This window comes from Xylocopa sonorina, chromosome 15, assembly GCF_050948175.1.
Source record: "Xylocopa sonorina isolate GNS202 chromosome 15, iyXylSono1_principal, whole genome shotgun sequence".
NCBI classification, from domain to species: Eukaryota; Metazoa; Arthropoda; class Insecta; order Hymenoptera; family Apidae; genus Xylocopa; species Xylocopa sonorina.
Genome location: NC_135207.1, coordinates 6063898 through 6083220, shown reverse-complemented (window position 1 = coordinate 6083220; position 19323 = coordinate 6063898). Strand labels below are relative to the sequence as shown.

General features: G+C 45.4%; 1 protein-coding gene across 1 annotated transcript in view; it reads right to left on the bottom strand.

Annotated features, from left to right (window-relative positions):
- Positions 1-2112: 2112 nt before the first annotated feature.
- Positions 2113-19323, bottom strand: part of LOC143430729 (uncharacterized) — a 63052-nt gene continuing 45841 nt past the window's right edge. Inside the window, exons 3-10 of the mRNA XM_076907124.1 lie at positions 18877-19047; positions 8548-8661; positions 8256-8389; positions 6136-6286; positions 5584-5915; positions 5190-5408; positions 4880-4982; positions 2113-4685 (exon numbers count right to left, since the gene is read on the bottom strand). Of these exons, the coding sequence (XP_076763239.1) occupies positions 2113-4685; positions 4880-4982; positions 5190-5408; positions 5584-5915; positions 6136-6286; positions 8256-8389; positions 8548-8661; positions 18877-19047 (3797 nt within the window). The remainder of the gene's footprint in view (positions 4686-4879; positions 4983-5189; positions 5409-5583; positions 5916-6135; positions 6287-8255; positions 8390-8547; positions 8662-18876; positions 19048-19323) is intronic.

The following is a 19323-nucleotide window of genomic DNA, read 5'->3' as shown; positions in this document are numbered from 1 at the left end:
GCAGGAGAGAATATAAACAAAATTTAATTCTCGATCCCCAATTTATTTACGTCGCGACTATTTAATTGTGCTAAATTCGACTTTAGCTTCCGTTATATATAATGGTTCAATAAATCTTATGAAACGTAATAATAATTTCACAGTCAATACAGTATATATAAGGATATCATCCATGATTGTCCAACTTCATTTCACGAGCGTAGAATAATTTCTCGCCGCTATACTATATTGATTGCAATTATGTAGTTTATCAGGTTTTCTATCATGCCAGTCACAAAATCGATTACGTGTATATATATTTACTTTGGGAATCATTTTTCTATCGTGCGCAGCTTACTTTTGTATTGGAATTTCTCAGCTGCGGATTGGAGGTAGTTGTTGGAAATGTTCGGTGTAATCGATTCGGTCATTGCATGATTTCTACGCACGCGTTTACGTTAAATAAATTTATCTATATAATATTTATAATTTGTAACAATAGAATTCGTAATTCTCTCAACTTTGTATAAAATACATCAGCATCGCTATGTATTATAGCGTTACAAACATTCAATATATTAGAATCTACTTTATATACATTTGGCAGGTACGTTGAAGCGTGCGCTTCTCATATAAAAAGAGTGAGGCGCGAGGTTTTTAAATTCCATTCGTTTAACAATTTTTTCTTCTTTTACCCTCGCACTTGAGACGCTATTGGACTATAATAAATTAATCAAACAACAAAGGAATATATTAAGATATAATATTATACTATAAATATAAAATGTATAAATATAGAAAAATATTTTTAAATCTATTTCGCTAATATATATATATATATATATATATATAATTCTATGTCGCGATATGTTATCTTATTATTATGTAAAGAGTACTATCTTGCAACAACAAAAATAACAACGAGTGTGAAGTTTAGATTAGAATTAAATAAAAGTTCAGTGAGCAGTCGATGCCACAATATATTAAGTGTGTTATGATTTCGTTTGTTTAAATAAGTAACATGAAAAACAACGATAACAACGGTATTAAGATAACATAAGTAGGAAACATATTAAATATTGCAATGTGAAAATGAAACGACTTGAATCGGTAATTGCCTCTGTTACAATAAATTTTTGATGCATCATTCGGTGTTAGAAACGTTCCCTCGTTTCCTTAAATTTTATCACATCGACTAGCAATTCAGTTCTGCCATTTAATTAAGTATCGCAATCGGATTTATTCATTTAACTACTATGCCACTATCCTTATCAAATATAACATTGCACTTCCGGCCACCTTACGTTAAGTTAAATTACGATGGCAATTTTTATATATCGTCAACCGTAATGATATATATATATATCATACATAATAATGTATCGCTATAAAATGATACTCGTATAAATCCATCCTTTGTGACAATAATTTTGTTTAAAATAAATGATTAAATAAATATTCCCTTCCCTCTCGCCCCACCTCCCCTCATAAATTTAGTATCCCTTTTCGAACATAAATGTATTGAAAATGTGGATATACTAAAGTTCTACGCGGTACTTTGCTGTACCAACGTAAAATAATCGGCTCTGTCCATACAGAACTCTAATTAATTAGATTAATAAATACAAAGTGGATTACTCCCAGTATTAACCAGAATCTGTATCAATGATTATATTTACAGTATGTTTACCCGTTTGGCGAACTTTTCAACGCGTACGCGCTTCACAATTAATTAGAACTATTGTAATAAGAAACTTATCTCCCCTATCTATACTATCTAGGTATTTATAAACTAATTATTATTTTGCCTGACATACCCCTTTACAGTCGCTCTAAACGGGTAAAACCAGCACGGGCATACTGACCTTAAGTATTTCGCTAAGCAATACTAAATACGTTTATCATAAGAGTACGTTGCCGCGTGAAAAGATCTCGATGGAAATCGATGGCAATTCAATTTTGATTTTCACTCCTTCCGAACGTATTTAATACTGCTACTGTATCTAACTTTCATTCCATCGCGGACGGGATCCTTGTAAAAGAACAGGACACACGAATTCTACAATTATCATCACAATTAAATTATAATTCCCCCGTTAAAATCATTTGAGTATAGAAGAAGAGCAGCCGATGTTAAATTGGCTTCGCAGGTGCGCAAGGTGGCAGAACCGTGATGAAGCTCTCGGTCTCGCTATCGCTGGTGCTGAAGTTCGCCCTTTCCAGACCACCGTTTTCACCTCTAATACCTCTAAATTGCATGCACGTCTCCTGCGCACCGATCTCCACGCCCGAGTCGACGCTCTTCGAGAAGTTGCACGCGTCCGAGAGCCTGCGGAAGTTCCCAAAGAACACGCTGTCCGTCCCGACGCTCTCAGCACCGCTCTCGCTGGCTCCGTCGCAGACAGACTCGGTTTCGTCCGTCTCCGAGACGCTGCTCACCTCGTGCTTGAGCAGCTGCTTGTGCGAACAGTTGCTGTCGGTGCTGCTCAGATACCCGCTGTCCTCTATCTTCATCCGTAGCTGTTGGTAACCGGGCAGTCGACTAGCGAGATCGCTCGTCGACTCGCAACTCTTTGATGATTTGGTCGGATGCCTCTTGCAATTCTGAAATTCGCTGTGCCTCCTCTGACAGTCCTGTCCGCGACACTGGTCCAGAGTCTTCCTTTTCTCCCTCTGACAATCGGTCCACGGTGCAGGATTCGATTTCGACTTGGCTCGAGCGGAACCGCCAGCTTTCGCGTGCCTTTCCACTTGGTGTGTACATCTTGCTGTTAATTCCTCGGACTGCTTGCGAGGTCCGCCAGGGCAAGGACTCTCAGTGGCCCCTACGTCGGTGTGGTTGCCGGGGACAGGAGTGCCGTTGCTGGTCGTAGGGTTACCCGCTTCGGGAGGACTCCTGTCCCAGTCGTTTTTTGAGAGAGAGTTCGACGATAATTTCCCGTCTTTCACCCGCCGCGGGGGTTTCGGTTGCTCGTAGATGTTCTCCGTGGGTGGCAGCGGCACCACGTCCGGCTGGTTACTCGGCTGCCGCTGTCTCTTCAATTGCCTAGCCTCTGGGGTCAGATACTTGCACTTCCTCCAGGACATGCTGGCTTCCAAGTGTCCGTTCAACGATTTCGTGCTTCCGGACAGTTCTCTGGAGTTCGATTTCAGCCTGGCCTCGTAGATCTCTCGGAGGCTACCGTAGCCGCGTTGCAGGTTGCATCCGTTCCTCGTCGAATCCTGGTCCCGGAAGCTACCTTTGCTCTTCAGCAGTATCTGAGCTGGTCTCTCGAGGGAGTCCACGTAGACCTCGTCGGAGATTTCCTTCTCGTAATTCGTGTCGTCGTTGATCTTCAGTTTCATGGGCTTTCTGTCCAACGTATCGGGCTCGTACTCGGATTCGTCCTGTTTCACGTAATTCTCCGGTGAATCTTGCACTTTGATCGTCAAATGCCCGGGGTTCTCCGGCTCGTATTGGATCTCTGGGCCAGAATCGTCGCTGCAGGCTGGGCTGTCGTAGCCGTCGTTCACGTACACCTCGCTGACCAGCGAGTAACTCTCCGACCTCTGCGAGGAGACCAATTCCGGCAGGTTATTGTAATAGTTCTTCTCGAGGATGTCCTTGTTCAGCTTGTCGCACATTATCATTTCTCTGGTTCTGGTATTGATCACTGCATTCTGCATAGTTAACTCTTCGTCCATCGGCAGGGCTGTGGACAACGCCGGGCTCGACTGATCCGTGGACTCTGGGGAAATCGAGGACTTTCTGCTGCACTTCGAACGCTCCAAGCTGTCCACTTCGTAATCCGTGACGTTCTCCGATCTCGAATGATGCTCCAGCACCTTTGCGTCCACCATTTCCCGGATCACAGCGTCCATAATACGTTTCGCCGTATTTTTCGTGTTTGGAAGTTCGTTGATCATGTCTGGTAGGTCTTTCTTCGGTGGTATGGAATCTCCGCTAGGCTTCTTCATCCCCTTCCGCGATGGAACATCGTCGTTGACCGTCTTCTCTTTTTCCACGTCATTTTTCTCCTTGGGGATCACGATTTTCTCTTCTTTGACGTCCTCTGTCTTCGCGGTATCGTCCTCTAAAGCTGCGTTCTCTTCCATCTGCTTGATGAACGAATTCTCAATGGCTTTCCTCACTTTTGCATTAAGCGCGTCGTTGCCGTTCTCACCGACCGAGGAATCTCTGTTCGTCACCGAGTAATAGTTCGACTCTTCGAACATCGATTTGGTCGAACGCTTCGAGACGCTCTGTCGTTCGTCCATGCCCAGGATCTCGCTCCTGGTCACATCCTGGAACGTCTTCACCATCGACGGATTGTCTTTCCAGGAGAGAAGTCTGCCAGCCAAGCATTTCGCGTCCAGGTCCAAGTCCTGTTTCGCCAGCTCTTTCAAGTACTCCAGATTCTTGCTGAAGCTCCTGGTGTTCTCTTGCAGGGTCTTTCGAGCCTCCTCCGCGTCACGCCAGCGCCGCTGAGGCCCAGCCCTGACGTCCTCCAGCCACGCTCGAACTTTGCTCTCAAACGGAATTGGCTGATCGGATTCCGTGAACGCCGACGTATTTCTGAACGGGTCCGTGCAGCCGGGGCATCCGGTGCACCGTTGCGACTTCCGTGACTTGGCGATGGACTCTTGTGCGGAATTCGAGGCTGATTGTGGTTGATTCTTGCCTGTCGAGTCGCAGCGTTCCATGCTGCTCTCCTCTTCCGGAATGCCTGAATCGTTGGTAATTAATTAATTACCGGTAAATTAGCGGTTGAAACCGTGTCAAGCTTTAGCCTACGGTCCGGGTTTGTACAGTTATCATTGAATATTTCTAGTCATTTGCAGTACTGCTTTTAAATGTATCCAAATTATTCTTCTAATTCGTTTTTCCTTTAACAGAGAGAAGAAGAAATTGTAAACTAACCCACGAGAGTAGGAACGAATCGTTTCGCTGCCATCTTGTGCTTGGCGATTGAGATGACTTCCCGGATTTTGAGAAGGAACTCGATGGCTGCTGGAGGGGGCGCCTAGAAAGATGCCGGGCTGTCTTTAAATTATCGCGTACTTATCAAAATACGTGACAAAGTAAGTAAATATATTTTATCCCTAAATACGAAGCACAATGATATTATCTTGGTTAGTTAATCAATAATTTAGGTCTCAAATGTTATGCACGGGAACATCTCTCGAATTTACTGTACGTTCATCTCTGTTTATCGAACTGATTCGCTTACGAGGAGCAGTTGCCTATCGAAATAAGCAGGATTGAAGTACAGCTTTCTCCTTTGGGCACCTGGTAACACGGGGACGTCCTGCTGATGCGGATTATCCGCCGTTTCCACCACTCGTACATCCTCTTCTGGTAGCCTCTCGCCCAGTATCGATCCAGACCCGAAACAGCTCTCGGATTGTTCCGTGTAAACGTAGTGAGGATGAACGACAGCCGATGTGATCTGCTCGCGAGCAAGAAATACAAATTTGTTAAACGTTAAATGGAAGAAGAAGAGGAATACTTCAAACATTAGAACCACCAACAATTTTCTCCGATCCATTCGAAATGATATTAGGAGAAATATTATAAGCGAAGGAAAAAGTAGTAGTTCTAGAGTTAAAGAACTTTTCACGCACATTTTCGCATCCCTGTTCACCGTCACTCTGTGGAAGATCATCCCCGATATCGCTCTCCGTTAGGGCACTGTTAGTGTCGCTTTCAAAGTGCCTCGAGGCGGCTAGCAAAGGGTTGCTCTTTACCAGCCCGCTCCCTTCGCGACCAGCCGTCAAACCCAGCTCCGGGTTTTTAATGATCTTTCGTTTCGCTTTCTTGCTGTGCAGGTACAAGGACACGCTCGCGACGTAGATCAGGGCGAGAACCACGGACGAGAGACCGATGGCCGTGTACTCCAGGGTGGAGAGCCCTTGGGAGAGTTGCGTTGTCGAGGAGAACATCACTTCTCGCACGTCTGAGGACGGAGAGAAACGAAACTTTCGTATTAGCTGAACGCGGACGTTTTCTTCGGATTTGTACAGAAAAGAAATGGAAGTATAAGAAAACGTATCCGAATACTATATTTCTCGAATGAAACGTGCAATGATTTGACGCTATTCTAAGAGTTATATTCGTTCGAGTATAGAACGCATGAGGAAAGTAGGCGAAACATATTTCAATAGACCGAAACTGACTGTTTTTAGAGGGTGAACCAGCCACCCTGAAAGCCACGCACGGGGTGAAGACACCAGGCAGCTTCGACGTTGGCGAGGCGTCCCTGCAGACGAGTTTGGCCGTCACCACTCGTCCCTCCGCTGCTTCTCTTAATCCAGTTTCCCCTATCCACTGAAAGAAATGCTTCGATGAGTATTGTACATTACAAATCCGACAGAGACGATTCGTAGATATATCCACAAATTCTTATCTATGCATTTTATTATCATGTTGCAGTGCAAGCCTGAACTCGACTGTTTCTGATGTATACGACCCCACGATCAAAAGCAGCGAGGAGAATGTCAGCTGATCTGATGATGCAATCAACGTCGTATAAAAATTGCTAATTCCGAGTTGCAAGGTGAGATTTCGCCAAGGAGTAATCTGCATTTTTTTTTTTATCAACGCAACAGGTACAAGTAAGTCTTGGTTGATACAGAAAGCACTTAATTATTTTCCGACACGTTTAGCTCAGATGACGGCAGCACCTCATTAATGCCTGAATTCAGGAAGAAAAGAGTCTTAATTATACAGCCGCGTATACGTGGGTAAAGGCAAGATTGCTGGATTCGCTGCGTCTTGACAATGAGGGTGACTCGATCGGCTGATTCGATATTCATCGAAAGCAAAGTGAATTGCGTAAATTGCATCGTAAATCATCCAAATAACAATCCAGCTATAATAACCATGTAACTTATATTTAATCAAAGCGTTCGCGGGCCAAACTATAATTTTCACTGTTCAGTTCGCGTTCGTTCTTGTCCTGGACCGTGTAATTTCGTCCGCCAAGAAATTACACTTTGGAACCGCGATAATGAAAGATCCAGCGTAGATAAGAAATGAGATTGAAACTAAGGACTCATCAACGCTTCTGTCGGGCCAGAAGGAAACGACGACCTGGCGAAGCGCTCCTTCCGATGCGTCCTCCGTTCGAGGTTTTATAGGGACGATTCGATCGAATCCGCGTGTTTCCTTATCCCCGATTTGTGTGTCTCTGGCAGATTTAATCTGAGCATCGCGTCCAGTTTCGGTTATCCGCGCGTTTTCACGAGCGATCCCTTATTAGCCTTACATCAGAGGCTTTATAAGTACCACGTGGACGCGCCGGGTGGTTGTATATCGTTCGTTTGCCTCGAATTAACCACGGTGCGGCGTTCATTTGCCGGGTCAATCAACAGTTCCACGGGGAATAACGACACCCTTCTCGTCATCCTTCGCATTAAATTCGACCGCAGAAAGTCGTCGCGGGCAAGAATCTCCCTCTGGGATTAATTGCAAAAAGAACGAAACGTAACGAACGTGTCAGGCAATCTCTTCGAATGAAATGAAGCTGTAGCGTTGGTATTGTTAATATGATTCCTTGCTAACTACGATGTTTTGTAAAGAACACTCGCAAATTTCTAGAGTAATGTCAATGGCTCGTCTTTTGTTAAAGCGGACAGTTATCACCCCTCGCGGATCGTCTACGAGAATAGAATTCTCTTCAGATTTGGAACAATGTTTAAGGTTGAAAAAAAGAAGGAGCTGCGCGACACGTTCAATTATAGCGAGCACTTAATGCGAGCCGCGGTGTAACGTTGAGGATCGCTTGGCAAACCGGAATTTTCACTGTATCAATTTCGAACAGCCCATTTCGTCGGGGCAAGTGTACGGTAAGTCCAATGGAATTCCAGACACGACCGAACAAATGCGTCTTTTTTCACTCCAATCTATTACAGGCCTGACGGTGGCACCGTGTGCGTCCTGAAAAAACGGTTGACACTCCTGGACACGTGGCATTTCCGCGAGATAATAAGTTCGTACAAAATACTTAGAGAAATGAGAATTATCGTCGGCTGTACCAAAGTATTTTCGAACCATCCACGTAATCGAAACATTAATATTCTGAAATATGTTTGTATCAAAGTTCAAGCTGAACACGAGTGGCCCGTTGCCGTAAATCATACAGGTTCTTGGAAAACGTGTTGCACCAGAGGACTCGTAACTCTTCGGCTTGGGATAAGTCTAAGGAGGCGCAGTTTAAGCGATGTTTATTATGACATCGCCTCCTTTGACGCCGATGATGACTTATTTTATAATATACCGTTGTACGCAAACCAACCTGCAGGAACGTCCTCCCTTCGTCACGAAATAGCCTGAAGGGTGGCTCCGTGTCCGAAAGATTTCTCAGCTCTGACCATCCCGCTCGGCCCAGTTGCTGGGCCCCGGTTATTCCGCATACTGGCGTGGTCACACCTTTGTTCGACACATAGAAACGGTATTTTTAACGTTGCTCAAATCGTTGAAATTTCGAGGGACTCGAACGACTTTGAAAGTGGTCGTCGAGTCCTTGCGAATGATCGTAAGTTGAAGGTTCTATCTTGGAGCGTCGATCCTTCGTCGCCTCGACTTACCTTCAAACCGGATTTCCGCGTGAGGATAGATTATCTGTCCACGTTGGGGTAGAAACACGTACGGCACCCTCTCGACTTGGCCGGCACCACTGACGAAGCCAGCAACGTTGCACTCTGAATGGAGAAGAACAGATGCGATTATTTAAGCTTGCATTAAGCAAAGTTTGCTAACGAGGGCTGTGCCATACGAGGATCGTTCAAGTTTATTGAGTCGTCCATCTAGACGCAGGGAGGAGTATCTCAAGCGCGAGAACAAGCAAAGATGTTCCTCCCGTGGAAGTTCGCGTTTCATCGTGACTGACAATTTCGTACGCACAGCACAGCTCGCAATTTTCATCGCCGTATCGCCTGCAGTTATCTGAACACGGTACAATTATCCAGCTGGTTCGAGAAGTTGGGATGCACCGCGCGAAAGTGCGATGATCCGAACGCAGAGGTGATTGCATTTGAATCGCAAATCGTCGCATTTCGTATGAACGCGGCTACGTTGAGAATTTTAGTGAGACGATATTCCAAGGAAGTAAGTGTTACGTGTTAAAAATTAAGTTTCGCAAGGCGTCCGTGCCGTCTGCCTCAAATGTGGGTACGTCTCTCTGGCAGGGTTATTGCACGACATCGATTATGGAGATCTCCTCGAGATTACGAGACTGCCACGAAGCTGGTTCCACGCCTTCAAAATTTTTCAACTATCAGCCGAAGAGCTACGCGCGATTTAATTCGTAATTAAGGATCGTTAGTCAAGCCGCGACGAAGAGGACCGCTCGTTAAACGTTTAATGATTTCGTTCCCGGCAGTCGACCTGCTCGCAGAAAAAATATGATGCCCAATAAAACGGATCGTAAACGTTCGAACTGGTTTTGGTGCAGGTTCACGCAAACAATTGGACAGTATTGAGAACGTGTGTCGATATTAACTTGTATCGTGTCTGTTGGAATTATCGTATTTTTGCCGTTTAATCGTATCTCCTAATTTTTGTTTCTACTGTAGAGAAAATAGTCTTCTCTCAAAAAATTAATACTTTTGAGGAACATTCAATTATTCTAACGAAATGCAAACACACGAATTCCCTATCGAACTCCGGAAATATTTTATTAAAAGAATCGTATGTGATTAGCCTCTTGAAAGAGTTTTCATTTAATATCTCTACGCGAAGAACTTGAAATTATGCCTACTAGCTTAACGATTCTTTTCAGGAAATAAATCTTTATCAGTCTTTACCGATTTAGCTCTTATTGATAGAGGAGCGTGTCTCGCGCGAATCCTTTATCGATTCGTTGTTTATAGGGGTCGAAAAACAAGAGGGGGGAACCCGGAGGTTTTACATTTAGAGGCTGAATTCTACTTAAGTCGACAAGATTGCTAATTGCGACGAACATGGTACCGGTTCCTTAACTGGAGAATGCAATAGGATAATACTTTTTCGTCTATCAGGGTTTAATCTCATCTAACATACCTACTTCGTGGTCCGTTAGGCTGTCTGAAAATTAGTAGAACGAGTCACTCCAGGAAACTGTTTTTTTTCGACGGGAATCGCAGACTTTTTCCAGGGCCTCTAAAATCCGGCGATCATCACTTCTCGTGGAATGGAGGATTTTTTTAACAGGAACGATTGAATTTAAGAAATTGCGGACGACCGTCTACAGTTATAAAAAAAACACGGACCGTTAACACGAAATTAGCAATTCAATCTCGAAAAATCATTTTATGATCCTCTCGAAAGAAATTAGATCTTTTCGACGTGGACCGTCACGAATTTGTGCGACAGTAACCGTTTCGAGAGCTGGTTTATTGATTTCCGTGGGACAGATTTATTCCAAAGGATCCCGTATGCGGTATAGAAATCGCCTACTTAAAACATTGCGATAAAACGAACGCGGCTCCCGTTTGATTGCCCGACGCTGAGCTGTTTGGATCATCTCGGCATCATCTAACGTCGAATTTATGCGACAGCGGAAGGCTACCCTTCGAACGGAGTAAAAGTAACTGGAGAACAAGTGGGAACGAAGCACGCACTGGTGTCAAGAATTTTATACCGAGAAATATTATACAGAAAATCGAACTTGCAAACTCGTAGACGTTTTTAACAACTTCAAGGCGCCACGTTTCTCTTCCCGTTTGACTTCAACGTGAATTGTAACAGCAATTTCTTTGCTATTCGTGCAACCCCATGCAAATATCTTCCCATTTGGAGGTACCACATCCAATCATCCGAGCAAGCCGGAAGTGTCCCACAAATTAAAACCGACGGAACTCCTCGCACGCTCTGGCCACCGTTTAGTAGAGCAACATTGTTGCTCGAGGAGAAAGCCAAAAGGAGAAGAGAGCCTCGTAGATCTTTCGTCTGCTTTCATCGCCGGACACGCATGTCCGTATAAAACGACACGTGTGGCCTAAAAGAGAAAATGTCACGAGCTGGCTGCGCGTACTCACCGATCCCAGGTCGCGACCCTGATCGCCTAGATTTACCCGAGCGTCTTTACCAATCGCCTGAATCATTTAAATGGTACCCGCATCGTTCGAGTCACACGATTTTCGTTCGACGTTAATTACCTTTACGCGTAACGTTATCCACGTTCGAGGTCGTCGCGCGGACCTCGAACGATCTAACGAAGAGATCGATAAGGGAAGGAGAGGACAAGCGCAGACGAGGGTGTCGTTATCGCAGGAGGCAGGTTTGATGAAGAATTGCATTAAGGTTAATGCTCGGATAAGTACGGGTAAAATCCTAGTGATCTAGGGGAATTTGCGTGAAAGTGCACTCAATTGGACGTAACGAGTGAGCTTGCGGTCGATTAGGGCTATTCCACGGGACGTTCTTGCGGACGATGAGCTCGTAGCACGGAATCACGACCGCAGGATGTAAATCGTGGCTGGTGTCCATTACAGTTTCACTCTTCGCGTGATTCTAATGGAAACCAGGTCGCGGACATAATAATCCTGTTTGCTCACTAACGTGCAATCATTTCAGACGGAAGTTGGCAAATTTGTCGATGCTTTGGCATAAATCGATCAGGCGTCAGTTTTGAAGGGTATTTCTTGTCTCGTTTGTTGGAATCATCCCTTAAAATTTATTTAAGGATGATTGAACAATTTGTAGACACGTATATAACTTTGCTATCGTATTTCATTTTCAAGGTATTTCCACTTTTTTCACGACGAAGTGCCAGACAAGAAATTACTGCAGTACAAATGATCCGCTGTAACCATGAACGGTTCCTATCACCGTTTCACGGATTATAAACAGGGACGAAGGAATAGTTAGGAATTATTTTCCCATATCGCTGCGCATGTCTGATATCGGCGTTTCACGGACTATTAACGGCGACCAAAGTTGTTCGGCAACTTCGAGTCTTATCACATGCAGCCATAATACCGTTTCCAAGCACCACCTGTTAATGAGGCTATTATAAACCAAAGCGTAAAGTTGTTCGCGGTGATAAACTAAATGGATCGTTTTCCTAATTACCTCTGACAATTAAAAAGCGACGATACGTGTTTTATCACCAGCGTAGATAGTTAATGAAATTCAATTGTGATTAAAAAATATTTGTACGGTTATTCCAAGGAGTATTTGTAAAATTATATTGTCATAACCCGTTTGCGTGCCAATACGATATTTATTACCCAAGTTAAATCGATCGTTCAATATTTGGAGAGAGTACAGAGCCATGAAACGCACGATTGTCTTCTCACTTTCATCAGAGAACGAAATGGCGAGACCCTCTCTCACCGAGGCTTTCTTGATCGACCTGTATGCCTCGTTAAAAGATCCTTGAGGACGATTTATAATTAATGCCGGTAGCTACCGTCTCGACGACCCTATTCGCTCGTAGGAGGACCGCGCACGGCCTTTGCTACCATAGAGTTCCGTCCACGATCGGGCGTCGGATAACGAGTCGTTGATTAACGATCGGCGAGGTTGGTCCCGGGATCCAGGCGAACGCGGGACGATCCGCGCCGATAAACCCTGACCTCAGTCGAACCACGACGAATACTCGAAAGTGATCCCCGTGCCCCTCTCTCCGATCGATTCTGTCATCCTCGAATGGGAATCGCGCGGCTACAGTTGCTCGCGGCGGTAAGCAAGTACCGATATCTTGGCACAGCTTCCTGCTGAATTCTTATCTTATATCCCGTTTCCACTAACTTCGCGCTGACAGACGGAAAACGGAAACTGTATTCTCGAGAATTGGCATAAACGCCTCGCGGTGTCCATTAAATTGAGGATAAGCGTTCAATGTTTTACAGGGTTGAAGAGGAAAATGGAGAAAGGAGGGTGTATATAAAGTTCGTTCGCGGATGCGGTTACGTTAAATGGCAAGAAATGTCCAGCGAATCTGCTCGATTATCACGCCTGTTAGGCGGTTTGCTGTTAAAGTAGTCGAGACAGTGAGTGGTTAGGACAGGATAATTACGGGTAATCATAAAGCCGAGGAACGAGTCGGTGATGGTTGTTATCTACAGTAGTTGTACGGTACGCATTAAAAGATCCGCGGTAGGTTTATTAAATCTGAAACTTTTCAGCTTCGTAATTGCAATTCGAAGATGAAATTAAGTTAATTGCCGCGCTTCCCTATACGTGAATTTGAAAGAAAGTTGCTGCTAGGCTGTTTGATTAAAGAAACATAGCACTCGCGCTATAAGTTCATGGTACTTCCATCGATAACTTCACTTTCAATATCGGTTTTACGAGAACCTGTGCACGATCGTTACATTATTGATTCGCATGCGAGGTTTCATATAAGTCTTCGTGTTTCGCTTGAAGGAAAATGGTGTACAGCGAGAAATGTCTAGAGTTCGTCCAATGAAACTCAATTTCTACTGGCCGTTATGCTGATTGGGTTTGAGAAAAAGAACCCGCGGGTTACGACTTCTGCTCCACACCACGGACGTGGCGTGGATCCGTTTCATTGTGGCGGAGACGCCGCGAGGGGGAAAACGATATTGTTCCTTGCGGTACTTCTGATCAACATGCGGCTATTCCGCGTGTTCCCTCCGGCATCCGGTCTTCGACGCGGTCGTACAACCGCGGATCTGTTATTTATCGGTTGCATAGAACACATACGCGGCCTTGCAAAACGGCGAGCGATGCGACCGGTTGACCCTGGCGACGCCAGCACCGGTCCGCCAGCATGCGTTCGGCTTTTTTAATTACCTTCCGCCAGGAGTTACGTGTCTCTTCGCTTGCGATACACAGATACCTGCCTATTAATACGTCCGTTTCAAACGTTTCTTGCGTCTGAGCCGTGATCGTTATAGAACCTAGGGAACCACCGCGTCTGACCATAAATTAAACCGTGGCTATTATAAGCGAGACGTCTCGACTCTGCCCCTGCGAATTCAATCGACCGATTGCGATTCGAGATTCCAGAGCCGCTTTGCTCTGTTTGCCTGAAATATCCAATAAACCAATTACTCTACTTGCACGCGTTGCTTTAATTTATAGCGTCGTTCCTGTCGAACGTTCAAAAGTTAAGAAGTCAAGCTACGCGGGACCAGGGTCTTCCTCAGGAATTCCTTAGTTTCATGGCATTGACATATCTCCTGTATCTTTGACTAATACCTGGACCAGCTTCATGCGAAATATCGAATAGCTGGGAGTGGAATTTCCAAGTGAACACACCGAGGCATCGCGGACTCGGTTGTTCCGCGGAACAGGTAAGACTGGTACCGTTTCCTGCGCGACATTGATGAAAACCGCGCGGATATTAAACGACGGGGAAACTGTGAAAACCATTAGGTTTTCTCGCCAACGATCACGGCACGTGGGTCGAGGCTGCGAATGAGACACCGTCGGTACCGGCGACATGACTAATGCCCTGGCGCGTCCCCTCGCGACAGACCTCGGGGATGCCTTAACGCGATAATCCGCGTGGTCAAGGTACTGTTAACGCGCCGCGCGGGTACCCTGACGAGCAACTTCTGTAAGCTCTCTCGTAAAATCGATGGGGGTCCGCTAGTCACGGGCAGCGCAGCGGCTGCCAGAAGTATCGGGGGACAGCTAAACGAGACTAAGTATAATATATAGAGTGTAGCTCGTAGCCATTTGCTCGCCTATCAAACTGGGACGTTTTCATTATTACGCGGTGACGCATTAACGCTGCGGAATATCTTGATTATCAGAACATGGAGCAGCGCGAGAAGCGACGCGTCGCCAGCTACGGGACACCTTGTACGATCGCATACCTTGCGCGGCATTTAAATTGCACAGAGCCCATTGTACACGGGGAGGAAAAAGTAACCGGGTGATAAATATCTATCCACCGTGTCCGGATGGGTTTCTCTTCTTGGAAGATAAACTATTTTATCGCGAACGAATGCTGCGAGAATTGCCGATGATTGGCCACGGAAATTGCATCGGCCGTCACGAATATTAAACAACGCGAAGATGGAGGCGCGATTAAAGAGTCTCCTGATGTACGCGGAATGATTAAAAAGCCGTAAGAAACGCCGTGCCGGCGATGTACTTAAGATATCGTCTATCGGCCGCGGTACGGACGGTTCCTCGATAAAGAATCCGTTGCTAATTTTGTTTAGAAACTGGTTTTCGCGCGACTGCGACTGCAACAACCGCGACGCGGGAAATACGAGGCGACGGGGAATGAAAATCGCCGTTTAATGACAAAGATACTTTTTCGCGCACGCCATTGGTATAACTAACGCTTGTACGCGTTCGATCGATACCGACGTGGCGTAATTAAATATTGAAATTGCACGGACGGCTCGTGGTTTCTAGGACTCGGGGAGATTAAGGCCACGATTGCGATGGCTGGAACAATGGGACACGTTTAACGTACTATTGCTGGCCAATTAAATGTGAAAACTCGTTAAATGCACGCGCTGACGTCCCTCTGACGTCGAACAGATATCGATGGTTTGTTAGGAACCGTGGAGCGGCTGCATCCGCGCGACAATTAATTTATGGAAACGATAACGGGACTACGGTGGAGAGGTTTGCGCCGCGAAGCAGTCCGCTCGGTCAGCTGTTCCCGTAGAAACGTTCTCCAGGATTGCTGGAAGTGAAGTTTCGCATGGGTAGAAACGTGGAAGCGGGATATGCTTAGGGTTACGCGATTGCATCATTACTAGAGCGGGCTGCTAGACCTCGAGGGTTTCAAAGTCACGAGATGGGATCTTCACGTGACCATCGAAGATGAACCCGAGACCACGAGGTACGCTATCGGTCGTGCAACGTATTATATATACGCTGGCAAGTATGTAGCGGCTGACGTTTACGAGTTCCACTGATCTTTCGCACGATGCGAGAAAAACTGACGTATAAAAAGAAGCTCGAGGATCGTCGATATTCTTTGCCGATTAATTTAATGGATTTCTTCTGGAGGCAGTTTCGAATAAATAGCGAGGGAAAAATTCGGATGTCAGAGGTGTCTATTGTGAGTTATTTTAATGGAATTCGTTTTCGAAACCGCACATTAGTTTGCGTGATGTGCATCAGGTGAACGCGCGACGGAGAACAGTGCCCACGAGGAGAAAAGGAAATTACGATGCTGCGCGGTGGAACATTAATCCCTTCGTTGCGGTGTGCGTCAAATGTAAAGTGATGTACAACTGTACGAGGAGTCTACGGGTGCGCAAAGGTATTAGCGCGTATAACGACGTTCCTCTTCAAATTTATCGTCGCTTTAAACCGCGCGTTACGAGTAAATTTGACTAATGAAGAGCGCATAGCGTTGAAACAGCTAAATCTGTTCGCTTTAGACATTCATAAATGAATAAAAGCGATTGCAGAGAAGTTGGTTTTTTAATCGACAGTAATTGAAATCACATCTGTTATCGCACAACGGAATCGAGCCGTACAATTTTTCGCCGTGGTCTCCTCAACACTGTTTTTTCTCTGAATCGAATTCTCATAATCTTACAGTTTATATTGTTTCACAGAAATGTTCGTAAGTCACATAGTGGACGTATCCGTCGAGAGAAACAAGTCGTGTATACAGCAATAATTCAATCGATATTACCCTATCGCTGAATCGTAGCGCAATTTTTCTCGCGTCGTGTCTTGTGCGTGCATCGATGTCTTCAGTCGCCTGCGCTACGGCGTAACGATCCCGTGCCGTGTTTTCGCGACGATTCCGGCTAGAAATTCAAGATCGACAAGGAACGTCGCTGCATGCAACGAAAACTCGTAAAGATCTCATCTAGCGGCTGAGCCATAGTGAATATGTACATTTCCTCCTGTTTATTTGTCATTTGAAAGGGAGAAAAAAGGAAATCTTCCCAAGTTTTTAGCTATCGCCATAACGTACGATTATATTTCTTTCTTAATTTTGATATATCGAGTGAAGATTTCCCTGGAACTAATCAAAGGATTATTTTAGATTCTTTTATTTTTAGTTGGCGAACAATAATAATTTTTTTTTCTCGACGTCTACGCAGCTGCTCTTTTCACCGTTATATCTTCTCATCGTCTTAATGTTTGTATTTCCCAACGCATATTACAGTTATATATCTATATAATACCCAGGTGCTTGAAAAGCGCAAAATTCAATAAAGATCGTATCCAAAGCGACGCGCGTAACGAGGTTTTGAGCGCGATGCTTCGCATGGTTGTTTGGAGATCGAACACGCTGCAATGAGAGGCGGACTGTTCGCGGTTAACCGCTACAGAAACACGGGAATTATTGCAAATTAATCCAATTAGCCAGGTTCCTTGCTTCTCCCTTTCTCCTTCGATTACGTTAATTCCATCGGATATTTCAAGGATCATTTGCTAAGCTACATTACGCGAATCAATTAATTTAGAACGATAATGAGGCTACTTACTGGTCAGCATCCTCGTGCATCGACTGGAACATTTACTTTTATGTATTTCACGCTCGATCTTGTATATATTTTACACGATTGAAATATTTGAATACTCCTATACGAACCTATGGGGAAGTCGAATAGAACTTCTAAAAGGATGCTTTAAAAATGGAATATTTAACAGCGTATACTATAAAGTTGCCTCGTAAACAATAGCGTATCAGAATGAGGAAATACTCTGGATCAGTTTATAGATAATTCCGACGAGCAACAGGTTGCAACAATGCTGAAATAAGAGTTTGCAGCCATAAAATTGCACGAGATGTACAAGGTTTTCGTTCAAGGGAAATGTTTCTCGAACAGGCTAGCCGATTGTTATTCGCCTCGCGAATCAACGTGCAAATGTTGCGATCGCAGAATTTCACGCGCGCAGTCCACCGCCGCATCCGTGCACAAGTATGCGGCGCGGGGACGATTTGCTTGAACAGCTAGAGCAATCATTTCTGATGACACGGTTCAATTGAAAACGGTACGTGCATGTAACTGGTCGGCCGTGGAACGGCGGACAGGCAAAACGGACTGCCGCCAGTGTTCCCGACGAACGGAACAAATTATTACTTTTTCCTTTCCCTCCTAACACGTCGCGCGTGCATAAATGCAATTTAAAATCCCCACGTCTCCACCTGTTTATGTAACATCCTTTATGAAATATTCACCGTGGAGTCCCCGACCGTCCGCTTTTTCTGCTTTCTGCTTATGCATCCCCGGATCCGGCTGCTCGCGGGGTGAAAGGTTGGAATAGCGGCGGCAGAGAAAAATTCATATAACCCGACTTGGCTAAATTACCGTTCACCTCGTCTTCCTAGTTCGTCTGGTGTAATATCACGATGCAGCTACAGAGAAATTGTTCATTTCGCACCACTGATAGCTGCGACAGGGTTGGCGGCATTTCCACGAGAGAAGTGACCTCTGTTTTCCGCCTCGTATAAAACTACCACTCGCTAAAGCCATCCAGAACTTACGCAACACTTTCGAGATCAAGATCAGAGTCGAAATATTGTTCCTCGTAATTTGGCGTGCGCATTACTACACAGTAATTTATGAACAAGCTGACCCTGATGTCGTTACCACTGGCGAAACGGTGCTTTCAGGATCGTTTTCTCAGTACACACCAAGGGAGGATGGCCCTGTGGTGGGCGTGCTGGTAGGGATAAGCATCGAGATATTCGTTATCGTTCGAATATATCGGTGGGCCAATGAAAACGCTATCCATGTCGTGGTCGCAGCCGAAATAAACCACCGTGGGACGTTGGGGTACACGTGTACGGTACCGTTGCGTGCACTCGATTCTCACCGATAATGATACGGGGAGTGGAAATCGGCAGTGTTCTGTTGCGCTTGGTAATGATATGGCCGGATTATTTCGAGGCAGAGGGCCTCGCACGACCGATCGCCAAGTATCGCCGGATGATATACGAAACAACCGGCTGGGACGGGGAACGCGTTACGTTCGTTACGTTCAATAGAAGATAACCGTACTGAGCGGGGATTAAAACGGCTTACCGTGGATATCATTCACGCAGATGTGAAGATCCTCTCGGAAGGTGGGAAGGCCTCGGTTGCACTGGCAGGTGCAGCTGTTGTTCGCTGGGACCAACGCTACGGTCGAAGGGCTGCGCGTGTAAGGGCTGGCCGTGCCGCTGCTGACCGCCGTGCATGCCTCCGTACAGGAACCTGGTCGCAAATGCGTTTCAAAGATTAGACTGCGTCTGTTGTTGTCCATTGCGCGACGATGGGGGGGGCAGGAAATACCCAGAAGTGGTCTCGAAGTTCTCGAATCTCGACGAAAGCAAGAAAAGTAACCGTACTCACGGTTAAAGACTCTATCAGGCACTTTGAAAATGAACGACCACGCTCGTGTCCGCGTGGACGAGACGAGACGTACAATTTGACCGGACGAAACGAAGCTGTCAAATCGTTGTACGGTAATTTCACGGCTAATCCGTTATA